Source organism: Sander lucioperca, chromosome 19 (genome assembly GCF_008315115.2).
Source record: "Sander lucioperca isolate FBNREF2018 chromosome 19, SLUC_FBN_1.2, whole genome shotgun sequence".
Taxonomy (NCBI): Eukaryota; Metazoa; Chordata; class Actinopteri; order Perciformes; family Percidae; genus Sander; species Sander lucioperca.
Genome location: NC_050191.1, coordinates 6,275,014 through 6,290,973, shown reverse-complemented (window position 1 = coordinate 6,290,973; position 15,960 = coordinate 6,275,014). Strand labels below are relative to the sequence as shown.

Here is a 15,960-nt window from a genome sequence, read left to right as displayed (position 1 = left end):
GCGGTATGAAACCGGTATACCGCTGCAACCCTATTCCTAACATACGAACAACTGTGTTACTGTGTGAACAAACATTAAAAAATGAGCAAAAGCAAAGCAATCAAAATGGATTAAAATAATGCTTGAAAACTATCTTTTATTTGAACTTTTTTAAACAAAATACATTCCGTATCAAACACAATAAAAGGCATTGCCAGAGATTCCAGCTTTTGAAACATACACAAGTACACAGCTCGTTTCAGACTGCACACATTAAAAAGTCCCTAAACTGTCAGTAGAGTCCAGTCGAACATATTACAGTGTCATAATATCTGAGTATATGAGTGTATATATGAGTAAAAACTATTGATTTTTTAAAGATCTGACGGAAACCTTTGGCTTTTATTCAGCGATGCCATCCTGAGAGAAAGTCTTTCTAATGAGAGAAAAATAGAGGAGAGGAAAAGATAGATGATACAGGGACTGTGGAGGAATGTGTTTCCATGGTGATGGCTCAGGATAAAGTGACCAGTCAGAGGACAAAAATAAAGTGCGAGCACAGGGAGTCAGTGGGAGTTTGTGTGTCCTGTCATCGCCATAGAGCAAAGAGCTCTGGCTGACATGTTCCTTCATTACCATGAACACACACACACACACACACACACACACACACACACACACACACACACACACACACACACACACACACACACACACACACACACACACCGTCCTGCTGCCACAAATACTCACTCAATGAATTTACATGTTACTCCTGTTTAGAGCCCAGTGACCAGCTGTTTTAGGAAATTACTTTGTTAAATTTGTGTGTGTTTATATTGTCCTAAGCAGGAGTTTACATTGTCCAGTTACACAAATATTCCTCATATTTAAATATGTGGCTGACTTTAAGGCATTCTTTTTCAATTTAAATTGCTTTAAATGTGACTTGTTTTTAGTAAAAAACAATGAAAAAAAAAAAAAAGGGATCTTCTACAGGATTTCATAAATAAATATATAGTTGGTGGCTAATTAATCTGTTTTGGGTTTTTGGATACATGAACGACAGAGCAACGGAGAAGAGAAAGAAGAAGAAGAGAGGTGAAAGAGCACAGACAGATGGATGAAGTATTTTAAATATTGCAGCAAAAATGGAAGAGTGTAACAAAACGAGAAATAGCAGAGTGTGTGTGTGTGTGTGTGTGTGTGTGTGTGTCAGTGGAAGGAGAACCCAGATGCCGGCAGGCTGCCACACCACTGGCTGATGAACTTGAGGACGTCCTGACACTCGGAACTGTGAGTGGTCTGCAGGGGAAGATGGACACAAACATCGACCAATCACGAAACAGATTCAACATACGCAGTCACTGCTGCACACTGAAGATATAAATGTATGTGTGTGTGTGTGTGTGTGTGTGTGTGTGTGTGTGTGTGTTTCTTGTAGACGTGCAGATAGTGATGCTGCGATAAGTCATCTCTGCTGATTTAACATAACATCACTGTTGATGTTGAGAGAGATGATTAAACTCAAGAGTGGCATGAAAACAAATGACTCAAGCCAAGTAAGTACCTCAAATTTGTACATAAGTATTGAGTCACTGTACTTAATTATATTCCACCGCTGGATATTTTTTTGTGTGTCTCACCTTTGTGGCCACGAGGAATTGGTTCCAGTCTTTCTTGTTGGCTGCTTTCCCCACAGGCGAGAACTCAATCTTATCCCTCAGCACGGGGTAGCCTGGAGGCAGGAGCACCATAGAGTGAGCGGGTATACTTTGAGTGTGTGTGTGTGTGTGTGTGTGTGTGTGTGTGTCTCTACATTCAAGCAGCAAACTGGGAATTCAACATTAGCAGCCAAGTGATGGGATCTGTTGTTGCTGGTGAAGGAATACTTTATATCAAATCAGTTTATATTTATTTCAAATTCAAAATGAGATGAAGAATCGTGTGCTTAAACATAGACATAGATTAAGATTTTTAAAGTCAAAGCACATCCAGAAAAGACAATTTCTTGAGACATTCTTGTTAAGGAGGGGGTACTATATCTAGCCTAATGGACGTTTTTGTCAAGCAAATAACTATGCCGCCACTGCTGATTTTAAGTCAACTGAGACTGATTAGAGAGTGCTTTTTATTCATCAACAGCTAAACAATGAGAACTTCAGATAACGAAGGACATGTATTTTCTCAACTAGATTCCATTTTTGTATGTTGACACATATTTTTTTCACAAAAACCTAACTCTTTTCAGTTTTGAATTCACCAGATTTGGTGTGTGTGTGTGTGTGTGTGTGTGTTACCAGTAAGGACACAGGGCAGAGAGCGGAGGCCGGTGTTGGCGGCCACCAACGAGGCTTCATATGAGTTCCTCTCGTCACGCGGCAAAACCTGCTCCAACCGGTTGTCCATGGACACCATCAGCACCCAGTCACGGATCTCCTCCCGCTGGGCGTCCTGTAAAACACACACACACACACACACACACACACACACACACACACACACACACACACACACACACACACACACACACACACACACACACACACACACACACACACAGTTTGTTTCACTATCTTTGTGGGGACCCGTCATTGACATAATGCTTTACCTAGCCCCTTACCCTAACCTTAACCATCACAACTAAATGCCTAACCTTAACCCTTACCCTCACCCTAACCATAACCTAATTCTAACCCTAATCCTACAACCAAGTCTTAACCCTCAAACAGCCCTTTAAACTTGTGGGGTCCAGCATTTTGGGCCCCACAAGGCTGTGCAGACCCCACAAGTATACTGTATTCCCCGGTTTTTGGACCCCATGAATATAGTAAAACAAACACACACACACACACTTTTGTTAGAGGGATGGATTTGGTCCACGGCCCGCTGCTTACCTACCACTGTTCTATATTATTATTTTCTATATTAGATATTATCGTTGAAGCTCCATTTAGTATAATTTCCCCCAGATCTGACTTATAACACAGCACCAATATTGTCCCCATTTATCAGTCTGACCACAGCGTGTCCAGTGGGATGTTTCGCCGTGTGTTTGGTAGAAGGATGTCTTACGGTGACACAGAGTTTGGTGGGAACTGGAACCTCAAAGGGAATGTCGGTGTCCAGGAAGTCGGAGTGGTCCAGGGCGTCCAGCGTCCCCTCGTCAATCGCCTGGAGACAGAAATCATGGTCATACAGTCTAATGGTGTTGGAAAGGAGTTTTGATATTCATAAAAATACTGGATCTTTTACTTCATGGGACATATGATAAAAGGTAGCTAGATTTTGTAGGCAGTTTTTTATCCTACAGTTGAGTTGTGCAAGATTACTCACATCACACAGATCCAGAAAGTGATTAAGGAAGATGAAGGCCATGTTCTCCCAGCCAACAGCCTGCCAGGTTATAAAAAAAAGGTACACAGGTTCATGTATCAGTCAGAGGAAATGGGATGGTTTCTAGAACAAATGTTTCATATATATGTTCAAGTTGCTCCCCAAAAGGCCTACACTGTCCAATTCCCACCTTAAAAGCCATTAAAAACATAACACAACTTTCCAGAGAGAAGCAAACTAATGGACCACAGAGAAATGCAGAATATATTTGATATTATTCTTGGCTTTTCAAAACCAATGGGTCAACGTAAAAACTGAATTCTAGGTTTGCTTTTTGTCATGGAAGTCCTAGAATATACACGTGAATCGTGACCTTATAAGTTGCACTTTAAAACATTTTTGAGACTCTATCTTAGGTGGAAGAACTACTGTTTCTTCCTCTCTCATTGGTGGACTCACCCTGCAGGCCAGGCCGGCCTCGTAGAAAGCCTTGTCTGCAGGAACGAGCTCGGTGTGACGCAGCAGAGACACCGCCAGCTTGGCTGAGAGACTGACCTGAAAATACAGAGGAGAAGCAAAGAAGCTTTTGATTTTAAAATGAGTCAACTGTCAAACTGTCACCGCCGACTGTGGAGGCAAAAGTAGCGAGTTACACTCTAGTATAAAAAAGAAAAATGATCTATCAGAAGGTTTAAGTCTGTCATGCATCGATCCCTGCAGCTTCATTAACATGTGTGAGCCGCTGTACACAGGAAACAAATCAAATGAAAAATCACATTCAAGAAGGAAAGCTTATTTTCTTTCTAATGTTAATTTCAAATGTAATCGTGCACATGTGAATTTAGCCCCAAATTTGAATAAAAAAACAATCTGAAATCTATTATCTTATAATATCTAGGCAGTAGGGCTGGGCGATAGGGAGAAAATCAGATATCACGATATTCTTGACCAATTACCTCGATATTGATATTGCGGCGATATTCTAGGGTTGACAATTGGTGCTCTAACAAAATATCTTCACACTTAGATTTTAGATAAATAATCACCAGTAATAATAATAATGTCTAAGTGGGGAAAAGGCAAATAATAAAACAGCTAGAACAGTCTGGTAACAGAAAAGTACATCACTTTACTGTAATGCAGCCTTTAAAACCAGTAAAAGACAACACTTATGTCATATCACGATATTACGATATCCAAAATCTAAGACGGTATCTAGTCTCATATCACGATATGGATATAATATCGATATATTGCCCAGCCCTACTAGGCAGGTAAAATGCAAAAAGTAAAGCCTTCTGTGATCCTCCCTGAGCGTTTCTGTGTTTTGTGTACCAGCTGCGGGACTCCTCTTGTTGCGGATCGCGTGGCGTAGTAGTGAGCGATCAGCAGTAACTGCTCAAAGTCCTCATGAGCGGGAGAGTTGGCCTCGGCCGACCTGGACATGTTCTCACACTGAAATCACACACGACACAGGCATCGCAAAAAGTGGAATTAAAGTTAAGGGAATATCAGGAAATTCGCATCATACAGTATATCAGAGAATTACAGGAGTGAACCCATTTTGCATTAAATAGCTCTTTTCAGCTTAGATGGTCTAAACTAGATGCCGTTGTGATTTACCAGCTGCAGCAGGAAATTACGGAGGTCGGCCCACATCCGGTAAGACTCTGGTCCATCAGTGGCGGGAAGGTTAATCAGGTCCAGGAACAGGCGCTTGTAGATGTTAAAGTTCTGAGAGTAAAAAAGGTGAAAGTTATCAGTTGGACCCAGTGGTGGAAGAAGTTCTCAGATCCTATAATTGAGTAAAAGTAACAATACCACAATATAGGAATACTACTCCTTCCATAGATGCTTTGTGTATCATAAAATAAATCGACAGTAAACAGTCCAGTAAACAAGAGATCTATGACATTTTATGGTGTGGTTGTAGCATTAAAAGGTACTCTAAGCGATGTCACGTGTTTTTTAGGCTACAACTTTTTTTGTCACATACAGCAAACATCTCCTCACTATCCGCTAGCTGCCTGTCCCCTGAACACACTGTAAAAAAACACGGTCTCTATAGACAGTCCAGGCTCCACAAACGGCAACAAAAACAAACTGCGCCAACCTGCACCACCAAACATAACAAACACTGTTCCAGCGTTCCAGCCAATAACCGTCAAGAAGGATTTGGGGGGGGTTAGTGCGCGGAAGCATGGAAGGGAGGGGGAGGGGACGGGATGAGGAGGAGGGAGGGGCGAGCTAGCCTCCGTTTTGTTTGACAATACTTCGAACGTCAACAAGAAGTGACGTCACCCAACATCGCTTAGAGCACCTTTAATAAACAAGTGAAAGCCTGAAAAGGCAGATTTGCTTCCAAAAACAGAGTAAACTGGGTATTTTTTAGCCATATTTTGTCAAAGAGAGAATATTTTGTTTGTTTTATTATAACGTCACACACAATGTATGATGATGTGGATTTTTGTGGATATCTGTAAGACAAGATTATCCATACTATTTAAAATTGAATGACTTTAGTGGTCTTCATGAAGGTAGGCTGACATGTACTCAAGCATATGTTCATGAGAAACCCTAAAAGTTCTGTTTCCAGAACATAACAGAGTTCAGGTTGATCTAGCAGCAAAACAGGACGTATTAGAAAGACATACTTAATAAGCAGGGCCACATGGAACCTGCAGATGCAGACTTTCCTGCACTTTAAATAAACATTTTTTTTTTAAATAAAAGTCAGAATGTCAACACATATCCACACCAAGCAGAAAAACAGATTTTCATTTTGGATCACTACTGAAAACTGTAAAAAAAAAAAAATCAGCAGATTCTGTGCCGTTTGGGTCTGCTAACAGGGCATCTACTGAGTGTGAATGATAATCAATTAATGGAAGCGTTTTTCTGTGAATAAGGAGTTAAAGGTGTGTATGTGTACAGTACCTGAGGGTTAGGTGGTGCTCCGTGCTGTATGTAGAGCTGCAGAGCCTTTGGAGCGTCTTCCTCCTTGATGAGGTGTGTAGCGTACAGAGCGATGTACTTCTGGAGGATCTTAAAGTTCTTAAAAAACACAACAGGGATGATAAGGAGCACTGACAACATGACATTTACTTTTTTTACTCAAGGAAAACTTCACATACATGCAGTTTTACTGAGCTACTAATGGAAGTTTAGGTTACAGTGAGCATTACTTGTTAATTTGCCCCAAACACATGTTCCCAACTAGCCTTGTGAGACCGTCCTGATCTCGCGAGCTCCAGTTTTCCACTCGCAGATCAGTCAGGCATCTTGAGACAGAGAAAAATTGGAGCCGTTCGCCAAACGACCGACCAATCAGCGTTGGTTTTGAGGCGGGTTTAGGTGTGACGCAACGAGAAGCGACTGTTCAGTCTTAACAATGTGGCGGCTTCCACGGATGAGATGAGCGTAGCTATCGCGCAAGTTTTATCCAAATTAAAAAGTATTCCTTCATTGAAAGAAGAGCAAAAAACGGCACTGGAGGCTTTTCTCGGAGGAAAAGATGTTTTTGCTCTTCTCCCGACTGGTTTCGGCAAGAGTTTGATATATCGTTGATCTGATTGGTTGATTTGGCCCGTCTATCACCAACATAGGTGGTGAGAGACAGATGGTTTATCCAATCAGCTAACCAGTATTTTCGCCCCTTCCCAAAAGTTCTCCAACCGAAAGTTCCCAGATGGATATGCCGAGCAAATGCGAAGCAATCCATCTGGCGGAAACTGAATTCTTTGTCCGTAATCTAAACTTGACGTCACACCTTTTAGAGTAAGGTTGATTGTGTGTTCAGTACCTGTTTAGATGCTGTCTCCAGACATTTCTCCCACTGGCCTCTCTCCGCGTACATGTCCAGAGCTGCCATGACATCCACACCCACCAGCTATAACACACACACACACACACACGCACATGCCACACACACACACACACACACACACACACCTTGCTTTGTTTAAAGTGCAAAGTAAACTTTACAACTTTCACACATTGGCAGCTCCAAATGAACAGAATTATTTGCTTTGCGAGGACTTGAACAATCAGAAATGATGTAAAGTAATCTCAGTAAAATGTACACAACACACTTATTGCTATGTGGTAGCCTTAAACGGGATTTTACTACAGGGATGAAATGGGTGAAAGATGCATTTCTCTGTTTCTTTTATACATATTTCAGATTGGTATATTTCCTGTGCAATATGATGGGTGAGTAAAGGAGGTCTCCTATTCTGACGATAGTGGACTTCGTCCTAATAATGCTCAAATGTATTAGATCAAGATCGTATGTGTTAGATCCAGTGTATTAGTGTGTAATTGTACGTACAGAGTCAACTTTGCCTTGGTTCTTAAGGTGCTCTTTGTATTTCTGGTCCACATAGTCCTCGTACCTGCCAAAGAGATCGGGGTAATGAGATACAGGGCAAAGACATGGCAAAGTAACTCCAGTTATTCTGAATTTTCATATACTTTTAATAGGTTATAAGTATGTTTAAGTGAGGTAGTATCACATTGATTGTGAATGTGTCTTTAAACCTCGGCTCCAGCTCCTTGGCGACTCTCTTGGCTTTGTTCCACTCTTCGCCCTCAATAAAGACATCGATTGCCTCTTTGATGAGATTCATGTTTAGGTAGAGCTCAGCCGCCTTAAACATGAGAAGACAAACACCACAACAGGAGAAAAGAGGGGAAACTTAAAAACCCTAAAAGCTGAAACGGACTCATGCAAGCATGTTTGGAGCAATGTATTAAATACTCAGTTGGCTCTTTTTATTTAACAGGTTTAAACAAGATTTAGATTTCCTTTGCGCCAAGATATCGCGTGTGTGTGTGTGTGTGTGTTTTTCAATTTAAAAAAAAAAGTGTGATTTCATATAATTTTGGAACATTAATATTACCATATCTATGTCTTAAACATTGGAAAACCTTGAGCAGATAATAAATAAATAAGTAAATAAAACTAAAAAAGACAAAACTTGCTAAATAAGTCCAGTGGGGACCAACTACAAAAAAAAATCATTTGATTTTACATACATTAGGCTTATGGTACAGATCCATTTGTCCGACACGACTGAAGCGTGGAGTCGCGACGTCATACATCCATGGTTAATGCTCCACGCCCTTGACCGGCAGCTGATTGGACGAACGCCTGACGTGGGTTTGGCTTCTCGAGAATTTCAACAGAGTGTCATGACGGCTCGTTGAGAATACGATCTAGTATTTTACGAAAATAGTTCACCCAAACGTGTTTCTGAAAACATTTTAAGCGAGAAATAGGCCATACGGTTGCTGAATCTGTCTTTATTTCAGATCGACAAAGGTCAATTTGAAAGATTTTCGTCTATTTCTACTGGATAGTCGTGTTGCGTTCAACGGATTAATTTGCATAAAGATGGGCATCGGCCAGCTTTTGGACGCGCAGAATTTTTTCAAATGCAGCGCCGCCTTCCCGGGATGCTTTGCGTGCACGTTGAAGTCTCTTGACGTCACCCATAGGAAGAGAGTGGAGTGCGGCGCGACAGAAGTGTTGCACGGTCAAATGGATCTGTATCGTTAGGTGGTGCCAAAAACGGCTTGGGTGCTTCACCTAAGCTTTATAATGGTAGGGAAAACCTTGGCGTGTGTGTGTGTGTGTGTGTGTGTGTTCACCCACAGCGTTGTACTTCCTCAGCTGTGTGAGTCGTGGTCCGACCATCTGGACCACCTCCACCGCTCGATCACCACTGAGGAACTTGATGGACAACTCTGCTGCCTGGAGACACACCAACAAATAAAAACACACTTTCAGGCTTTTTACAGGAAGCCACATATTGATTGTGTCGACCCTCTGACCCTCACCTCTAACCCAACCAGGATAACATTCAGTTCTCACACTATCCGTCTTTCTTTTTCTCACAGTGGCTAATCAAACTCCCAACTATTGATCTGAGACCCTGAGACCTTTCTTTTCAGCAACACCACAAGACCAAACTATTCGAATTCCAACTGATCTGGTCTCCATAGCACTTCGATCAATAAGACACAATAATTACTGTGAACCCCTGGAGAGAAATCTATTGATGTTGGCAACCCTGTGACCTTTCCTCTTCCTCCACCCTTGCGTTGGCTACCAGTACACATCTATCATCCATCCACTACAATATTGAATGTGAAAGATGCTAATTGGTGAAATGAAACTGCTTTTTTGTTTCTGTTGCGGACACTTTCATTTTGGTTTTAGTGCCCAGTCTGTGTTCTCCTTGTTTTATTTTTTGTTAGGTAAAAAAGGTACATTTCAGATTAGATGTAGCAACAGCCATGTCATAATAATAAATTAACACATAAATAAGTTAACCGCAAGCATTAGGCCAGCTGCGTGGCGTGTCCGTTTTTTATTTCGGCTCCCGTGTTAACAGGTTAGAGCTTGCACACTGCCTGCGTGACACGCACGAAAACGCGTGCATGCTAGAAATAGGACCGACGCCTATTTTTCACGCGACACGCAAGCATGTTGGACGCATTTCGAGGCTAAATATAATACAAAAAGATGTTTATATGTCATTTTGACATGAATACATATTCAAAAATTACATTTTGATGTTTGAAAGTTTTGACATAAATGCAGATATAAACGTAAGTTAAAAAAATAATAAATTATTATCGATTTTCAAATATTGCACCTGTCAATACAGAACGAAATATTCTGTAGCCTATTTTGCCATCAATACTGCCAACGTTGTCTTTGCTGTAATCAAATCAGTATATATTTATGTTTAACATGAAGTATACTACTGCTTGTGTGCAGGGGAAATGGGAAACATCCATGTGTACAGACAAGGCTAGCAGCAGCAGCGCCGTGTCAGACACGTTTCTGGTGTGTAAAGACATCGAAAATGCCACGCAGCCGCCACGCAACTGACACGCCACGCTCACGCCATGCAGCCAGTGTGAAGCCGGCCTTAGAAATAGTTTTGTACAGCACGTGTTTAACATGGCATTACAAAAAGCCATGTTACTTGTCTAACATTTTAGAGAAACAGAAAGACCTACTGTATTGTTTTCTAGAATTACTGTAAGATGTATGAGTTTTCCTCTTTTCTATGGATTTTCTACGAAAGGTTTGGCATTTTTACATTGAAAAATGACTTGATTCTTTTTCTTTTTTTTTTTTTTTTATTAATAATCTTTAATGGCCTGAGGAGAGAAAATGATCAAGTAACTAGACAGTCTGAAAAAACGAATACAATTGTCTTTTTTTTCTCCTGTAAATTATTTGACGACCCCTCGACCCCCAGGTTGAGAACCACTGTCTTAAAGGTGCTCTAAGCGATGTCACACGTTTTGAGGCTAGAACATTTTTTGTCACATAGAGCAAACATCTCCTCACTATCTGCTAGCTGCCTGTCCCCTGAACACACTGTAAAAAACGCGGTCTCTGTAGACAGCCCAGGCTCCACAAATGGCAACAAAAACAAACGGCGCCAACAAACACCACGAAACATAACAAACAGTGTTCCAGCCAATAACCGACAAGAAGAATTTGGGGGTGGGGGTTGGGGGGTTAGTGCGCGGAAGGGAGGGGGAGGGGACGGGATGAGGAGGAGGAGGGAGGGGCGAGGTAGCCTCCGTTTTGTTTGACAATACTTTGAACGTAAACAAGAAGTGACGTCACCCAACATCACTTAGAGCACCTTTAAACGATGAATTGATAATCAAGGTACACAGTGATTAATCCTCAGCCCTGTGTGGCGATAAAGAAGGGAGGCTATCGTTTACCTTCATCCAGCACTTCTCCATCAGGGCCAGGTTGGAGTCGTCCTTCACCTTCAGGTAACACTCCACGGCCCGGGAGTGTTCTCCTGACTGCTCCCACTCCTTGGCCTGTTCCAGCAGACCCCCCACACCCCTATAACATCAAACAAACACACACACACACAGAGTCACATAAAGAGACACAAACAATATGCATTTCATTTGAGGTTCAGTTTCAGACTCTGGGCTAATTAGCAACAAAAAAAATCATCTTGCTTTGACTTACAGACTACAGTGGAGATCTTCAACAGGGGGGTCCGGGACCCTTAGGGGGTCCACAGAGTTACTGCAGGGGGGCTGCCAAGTTATAGTTTAATTATAAAAATAAAAAATAAATTCCCAAAAGGTAAAATATGTCTGAAAATATACATAAACACAAGCCCAACATATTATCAACAAAGATAACCCTATAAAGCTATTTGTGATTTTTTTTTCTTCTCCAATTTAAACTGGAGACTTTAAACTGGTGCGCAGCGCAGGGAATGTCACCACCGAAACCTGACAACACAATTTTGGTATAATACAGAGTGAAATACAAGGTTCTTTCCCTGTTGGTGATAGGCTTAATCAGCATTGTGTGAACTCATTTTGCAAGGGCTTAAACGTAACGGACGCTCATTTACATGTAAAAGTTCCACACTCCAGTTTTAACATAACACTGTCTTTCAAAAGGGGATAATGTGATTTTTTTCCCACTCATGTTGGGCTGCAATGAATGGGAAACGAATACATGGCTTTCTCTGGGTCACACCACAATTTTTCAAATAATCATAGCACGGAAATCATGTCCACAGTTCACCCTTTTAATCACGTTATTTTCCCCCTCTTTCTTGTTCTTGATGTCTACTTTTAATTACATTTCATGAAAAGGTATCAAACTAAAATTCGATCATTTGCAAAATGGAAAACAAAAGTAGGAAGCCTTGTACTTATCTGAAGCCTGAGCTGTAAACGCTGCAGGAATAATTCAGTGTTTTCTCACTTTAACCCTCACTTCCTCGCTCGTTTCCATTGGTTACTATTGATGTTTTTCTCCCACAATTCATTAAAGAGAGAGAAGCGATGGGAGGAGGATGAGAGAGAGAGAGAGAGTGTGTGCTGCTGGTCTAGCGGCTAATGAGCAATTCCTTGTTGGTAGTTTCAATTTGGGATAATACATGCGCTGTGTTTTAATAAAGCATCAAACTGACTCTTTGTGCATAGATTATACTTGTGGGTGAATGGGGAGAGCCTGTGAAATGTTCATAGTGCTCTGTGGTCTCCCTCTGGCTTTTAAGGGGTTTCTTAATCACATAACAGGTCTTAAAACAATGTCCCACAAATACCAAATCTATAATCTGAGTCACGTTAACGAGGCTTTTGGCATCTGCTGTTGCCACTGTTGTAACTATAACAAGGTTACTGCGTTATGTGGCCACAAAAAACAAATAAAGATAAATTAAATCACCATTTAAGGCTCTCTGGACTGCAATGAACAAAGGGTCGTCCACACCAAGAACGATAACTATAACGGTAACTGTAAATATATAGTTTTAAAGATCGTTCTAACTCAAGTGGACGGTGGAGTCCACACCACAGCTATAACGACGACAACGACAGTGGAGAACGATATCGTCGGGGTCACTTTCAGAGCGATTTGATGAACGATAGAAACACTGACAGCCAATCAAAATCCAAAGAGTTTACAACATGACACGGCGGAGAGACACTGCAACACATTCTCACTCCCATCGCGTCAAATACGGACGCTTGGTCAGGTGCCTTTGGCGTTGTTATCGACGCTAAAAGTCTCCTTTAGCGTCATATCTAAACGCTAGGTTACGTTAGGTTAAGGAAAAGGTCGTGGGCGGGTGTATAAAAAGGTACGTTTCCATGACGCGCGGGACAAGAATAGGGACAAGAAGAACACGACAGTTGGGTTCAGGAAAAGAAGAACGGGACAGTTGGGTTTAGTAAAAGAAGAAAGCGACAGTTGGGTTTAGGAAACGTGACACGCGGGACACGATCCCCGGTCTCCTGGGTGAAAGTCCTGTGTTTTTTGACCCATCCACCACCCCAACCAACCTCCCTATGCGGATGAGTGAGAACGGGTTGGACACTGCGGAGAGATTTGTTGCACACAGGTGGTCATTGGCGTGATGTGACTTTAACATTTGGTGCGGCTACGATCCTTCAGCTCTGTGTATTTTTTATATATATATTAGAACTTTGAAAGTATTACTCATGTCACAGAAACCACTGAGAGTGAATCTTGTGTTTAAGATGTTATTATCATACTGTCTGTGTTTTTGTTTCCGGTGCTCTGATCCCCGGCTCTCTGAAGCTCTGTGTGCCTGCTGTTGCCTGGAGAAGGCAGCGGTGTCGGCGCCTGCAGGGACCGCCGGTAGACTTTTTTTGGTTCATAAAATGTACCTGAATTCACAAATATGTAGGCTATTACTACAGACGTTCCTGTAATCGTACGTTGCAACGTCTGCTGTATTATGCATTATTATTAGCTGCAGCACGCAGCGCGAGCTTGACGTCGCTGTTTGCAGAACGTTATCGCTCAGCAGTGTGGATGCTCACATCGTTATAGTTAGGGTTATAGTCATCGTTCTTGGTGTGGTCGGCCCTTAAATGACCATTACAAGAAGTTATAAGAAATGGATTTTTTCTTATATTTTGTGGTTTTAATCTTACTGGGTTCCCTTCTTGGAGGTCTCCTTCTCGTACTCCTCTTGGAGCATGGAGAGCTTGTTGGGGAGATATTCCTTACAGATACGCATGGCATCACTCCACATGTCTGCATCCTGACAAACACAAATATTGAATACATTAAAGAAAAACTCAACCAAAAGGGAGATGTTTAAGGCCTATGATTTGAATTTAAAAATCGAAAATGTGCATTGTTGATCAGTAGTTTTAAACAGTAGTTTAAACAACATCTTTCAAATTTCAGTAAAATAAAGAAATATTTTATTTGAACATTTCGCAACTCTTTTTCTTGTTTTTCTTTTCTGAAGCCAGTTTGGCTCTTATAGTTACCTTGTAATATTTAACAGCAAGTTCGGGTCTTTGGGCTCGTAGCAGGAAGGCTTCAGCCTTCTGGAAATCTTTCTGTTCAAAGCAGAACTTGGCTTGGCCGACCAGGACCTCAGACACACTCTCTGGATCGTGGCCCTCAGCCACCCGCTGCGCACTGGCCCAGTCCTTGTTGTGGACATACCTGGAACAGTTCACACAGACACACACACACCGGACAGTCAAACAACAATATAAAAAACAGTAGTTTTTAACAGGAAGTTAAAATCCTGTGTAGGAATGGAACATGCAAAGTGACAGTATTTCCCCACAGAAAATGTAGTGTGAAGTTACATAAAATGGAAAAACAAGTACCCTAATTTGTGTGTAAGTACATTACTTAAAGCGTAACTCTCGCCAAATGCAACCTAGGGTCTTTTTGTGAATGTACCCGAGTCAAACTTTCGTTTAAAAGCATATTTAGGACGGAAGCATCACTTTTAAGATGTACCGTATTTTCGTTTTTCGGTCAAATGGCCTTTTGAATGGGAGTGCTAGGGGCACTTTTATGCTAGCCTCAAAATAGCTATTTTTAAAACACTAAGAAGGCTCGACACAACATGAAACTTTGCTCAAAGTATAGCCAGGGGTTCTACACCTTAACGAAAGCATTGAGAACATTGTTTGTGTACACAGAGTTTACTAAAAAGAAAGGTTTTGAGCAACTCACTGTAGCTGTTGTTCTTCAGGTCACCGTCTATCGAGCCAGTCAAAACTAGTCGAGGGAGGAGAGTAAAGATGGAAAGCTCCTAAAGCTTAGTTCCATATAAATGCACGGATAATTCGTTGTTTTGTCGTTAGTGAAACACAATATTGACTTTGTAGTTGAAAAAGGAGCCTCATATAAGAATGACATTTCCTCCTATGGAGTCCGTTCATTCGCATTCGGAGATCGCCTATTTTGGACTGGGAAAATGGCGGATAGCGTAAACAACAACTGCTAACGTGAGTTGCTCAAAACCTTTCTTTTTAGTAAACTCTGTGTACACAAACAATGTTCTCAATGCTTGCGTTCATGTGTAGAGACCCTGGTGATACTTTGAGCAAAGTTTCATGTTGTGTCGAGCCTTCTTAGTGTTTTAAAAATAGCTATTTTGAGGCTAGCATAAAAGTCCTAGCACTCCAATTCAAAAGGCCATTTGACCGAAAAACGAGAATATGGTAAATCTTAAAAGTGACACTTCCGTCCTAAATATGCTTTTAAACGAAAGTTTGACTCGGGTACATTCACAAAAAGACTCTAGGTTGCATTTTGGCGAGAGTTACACTTTAAGTAAATGTACTTAGTTACATGCAAACACTTTCTGCAGGTAGATATAAATGTACCCCTAATTCTGACAATTCCTAAACAGCTCCAGTGAGCTAAATGTACTCACATGAACACAGCTTCTTTGGGTTTTCCTGCTTTGATGAACTCAATCTCGGCCTCAGGAAACTTACCCTGGAAGGAAATACAGTCAGAATATCAGGATCAGCACTATTTACTGTATTGATGTTGTGCTGTTGACTCTTAATCCTACATTCTGGACTACATACCTGTTCTCTGCACATTCTATACATCACATTAACATTTATGCACATCCTGCACTAATCGATACGGCCTCTTTTTTTTAATGTTATACATATAACAGTTATATGTACATATTTGTTTCTGTATTTATTTTGTGGTTTGTTTATTTCATATTAATGTTTAGTATGTTTATGTATGCACCAACAACCAAGGCAAATTCCTTGTAGGTGTCTTGGCAAAAAATCCTTTTCTGATTCTGACTGACGTGTAGGGCACTA

The 15,960-nt window shown here is 41.2% G+C and overlaps 1 protein-coding gene across 1 annotated transcript in view; it reads right to left on the bottom strand.

The window, feature by feature from the left end:
• Window positions 1–351: 351 nt before the first annotated feature.
• The window catches only part of ift172 (intraflagellar transport 172), a 49,167-nt gene continuing 33,558 nt past the window's right edge, over window positions 352–15,960 (bottom strand). The window contains exons 32-48 of the mRNA XM_031313865.2: window positions 15,549–15,613; window positions 14,137–14,317; window positions 13,792–13,901; window positions 11,074–11,203; window positions 8,972–9,070; window positions 7,855–7,964; window positions 7,646–7,709; window positions 7,118–7,204; window positions 6,253–6,369; window positions 4,939–5,049; window positions 4,651–4,770; window positions 3,775–3,870; window positions 3,316–3,375; window positions 3,055–3,153; window positions 2,280–2,433; window positions 1,626–1,717; window positions 352–1,284 (exon numbers count right to left, since the gene is read on the bottom strand). Coding sequence (XP_031169725.1) covers window positions 1,195–1,284; window positions 1,626–1,717; window positions 2,280–2,433; window positions 3,055–3,153; window positions 3,316–3,375; window positions 3,775–3,870; window positions 4,651–4,770; window positions 4,939–5,049; window positions 6,253–6,369; window positions 7,118–7,204; window positions 7,646–7,709; window positions 7,855–7,964; window positions 8,972–9,070; window positions 11,074–11,203; window positions 13,792–13,901; window positions 14,137–14,317; window positions 15,549–15,613 — 1,785 coding nt within the window. The 3' untranslated portion in view covers window positions 352–1,194. The remainder of the gene's footprint in view (window positions 1,285–1,625; window positions 1,718–2,279; window positions 2,434–3,054; window positions 3,154–3,315; window positions 3,376–3,774; window positions 3,871–4,650; window positions 4,771–4,938; window positions 5,050–6,252; window positions 6,370–7,117; window positions 7,205–7,645; window positions 7,710–7,854; window positions 7,965–8,971; window positions 9,071–11,073; window positions 11,204–13,791; window positions 13,902–14,136; window positions 14,318–15,548; window positions 15,614–15,960) is intronic.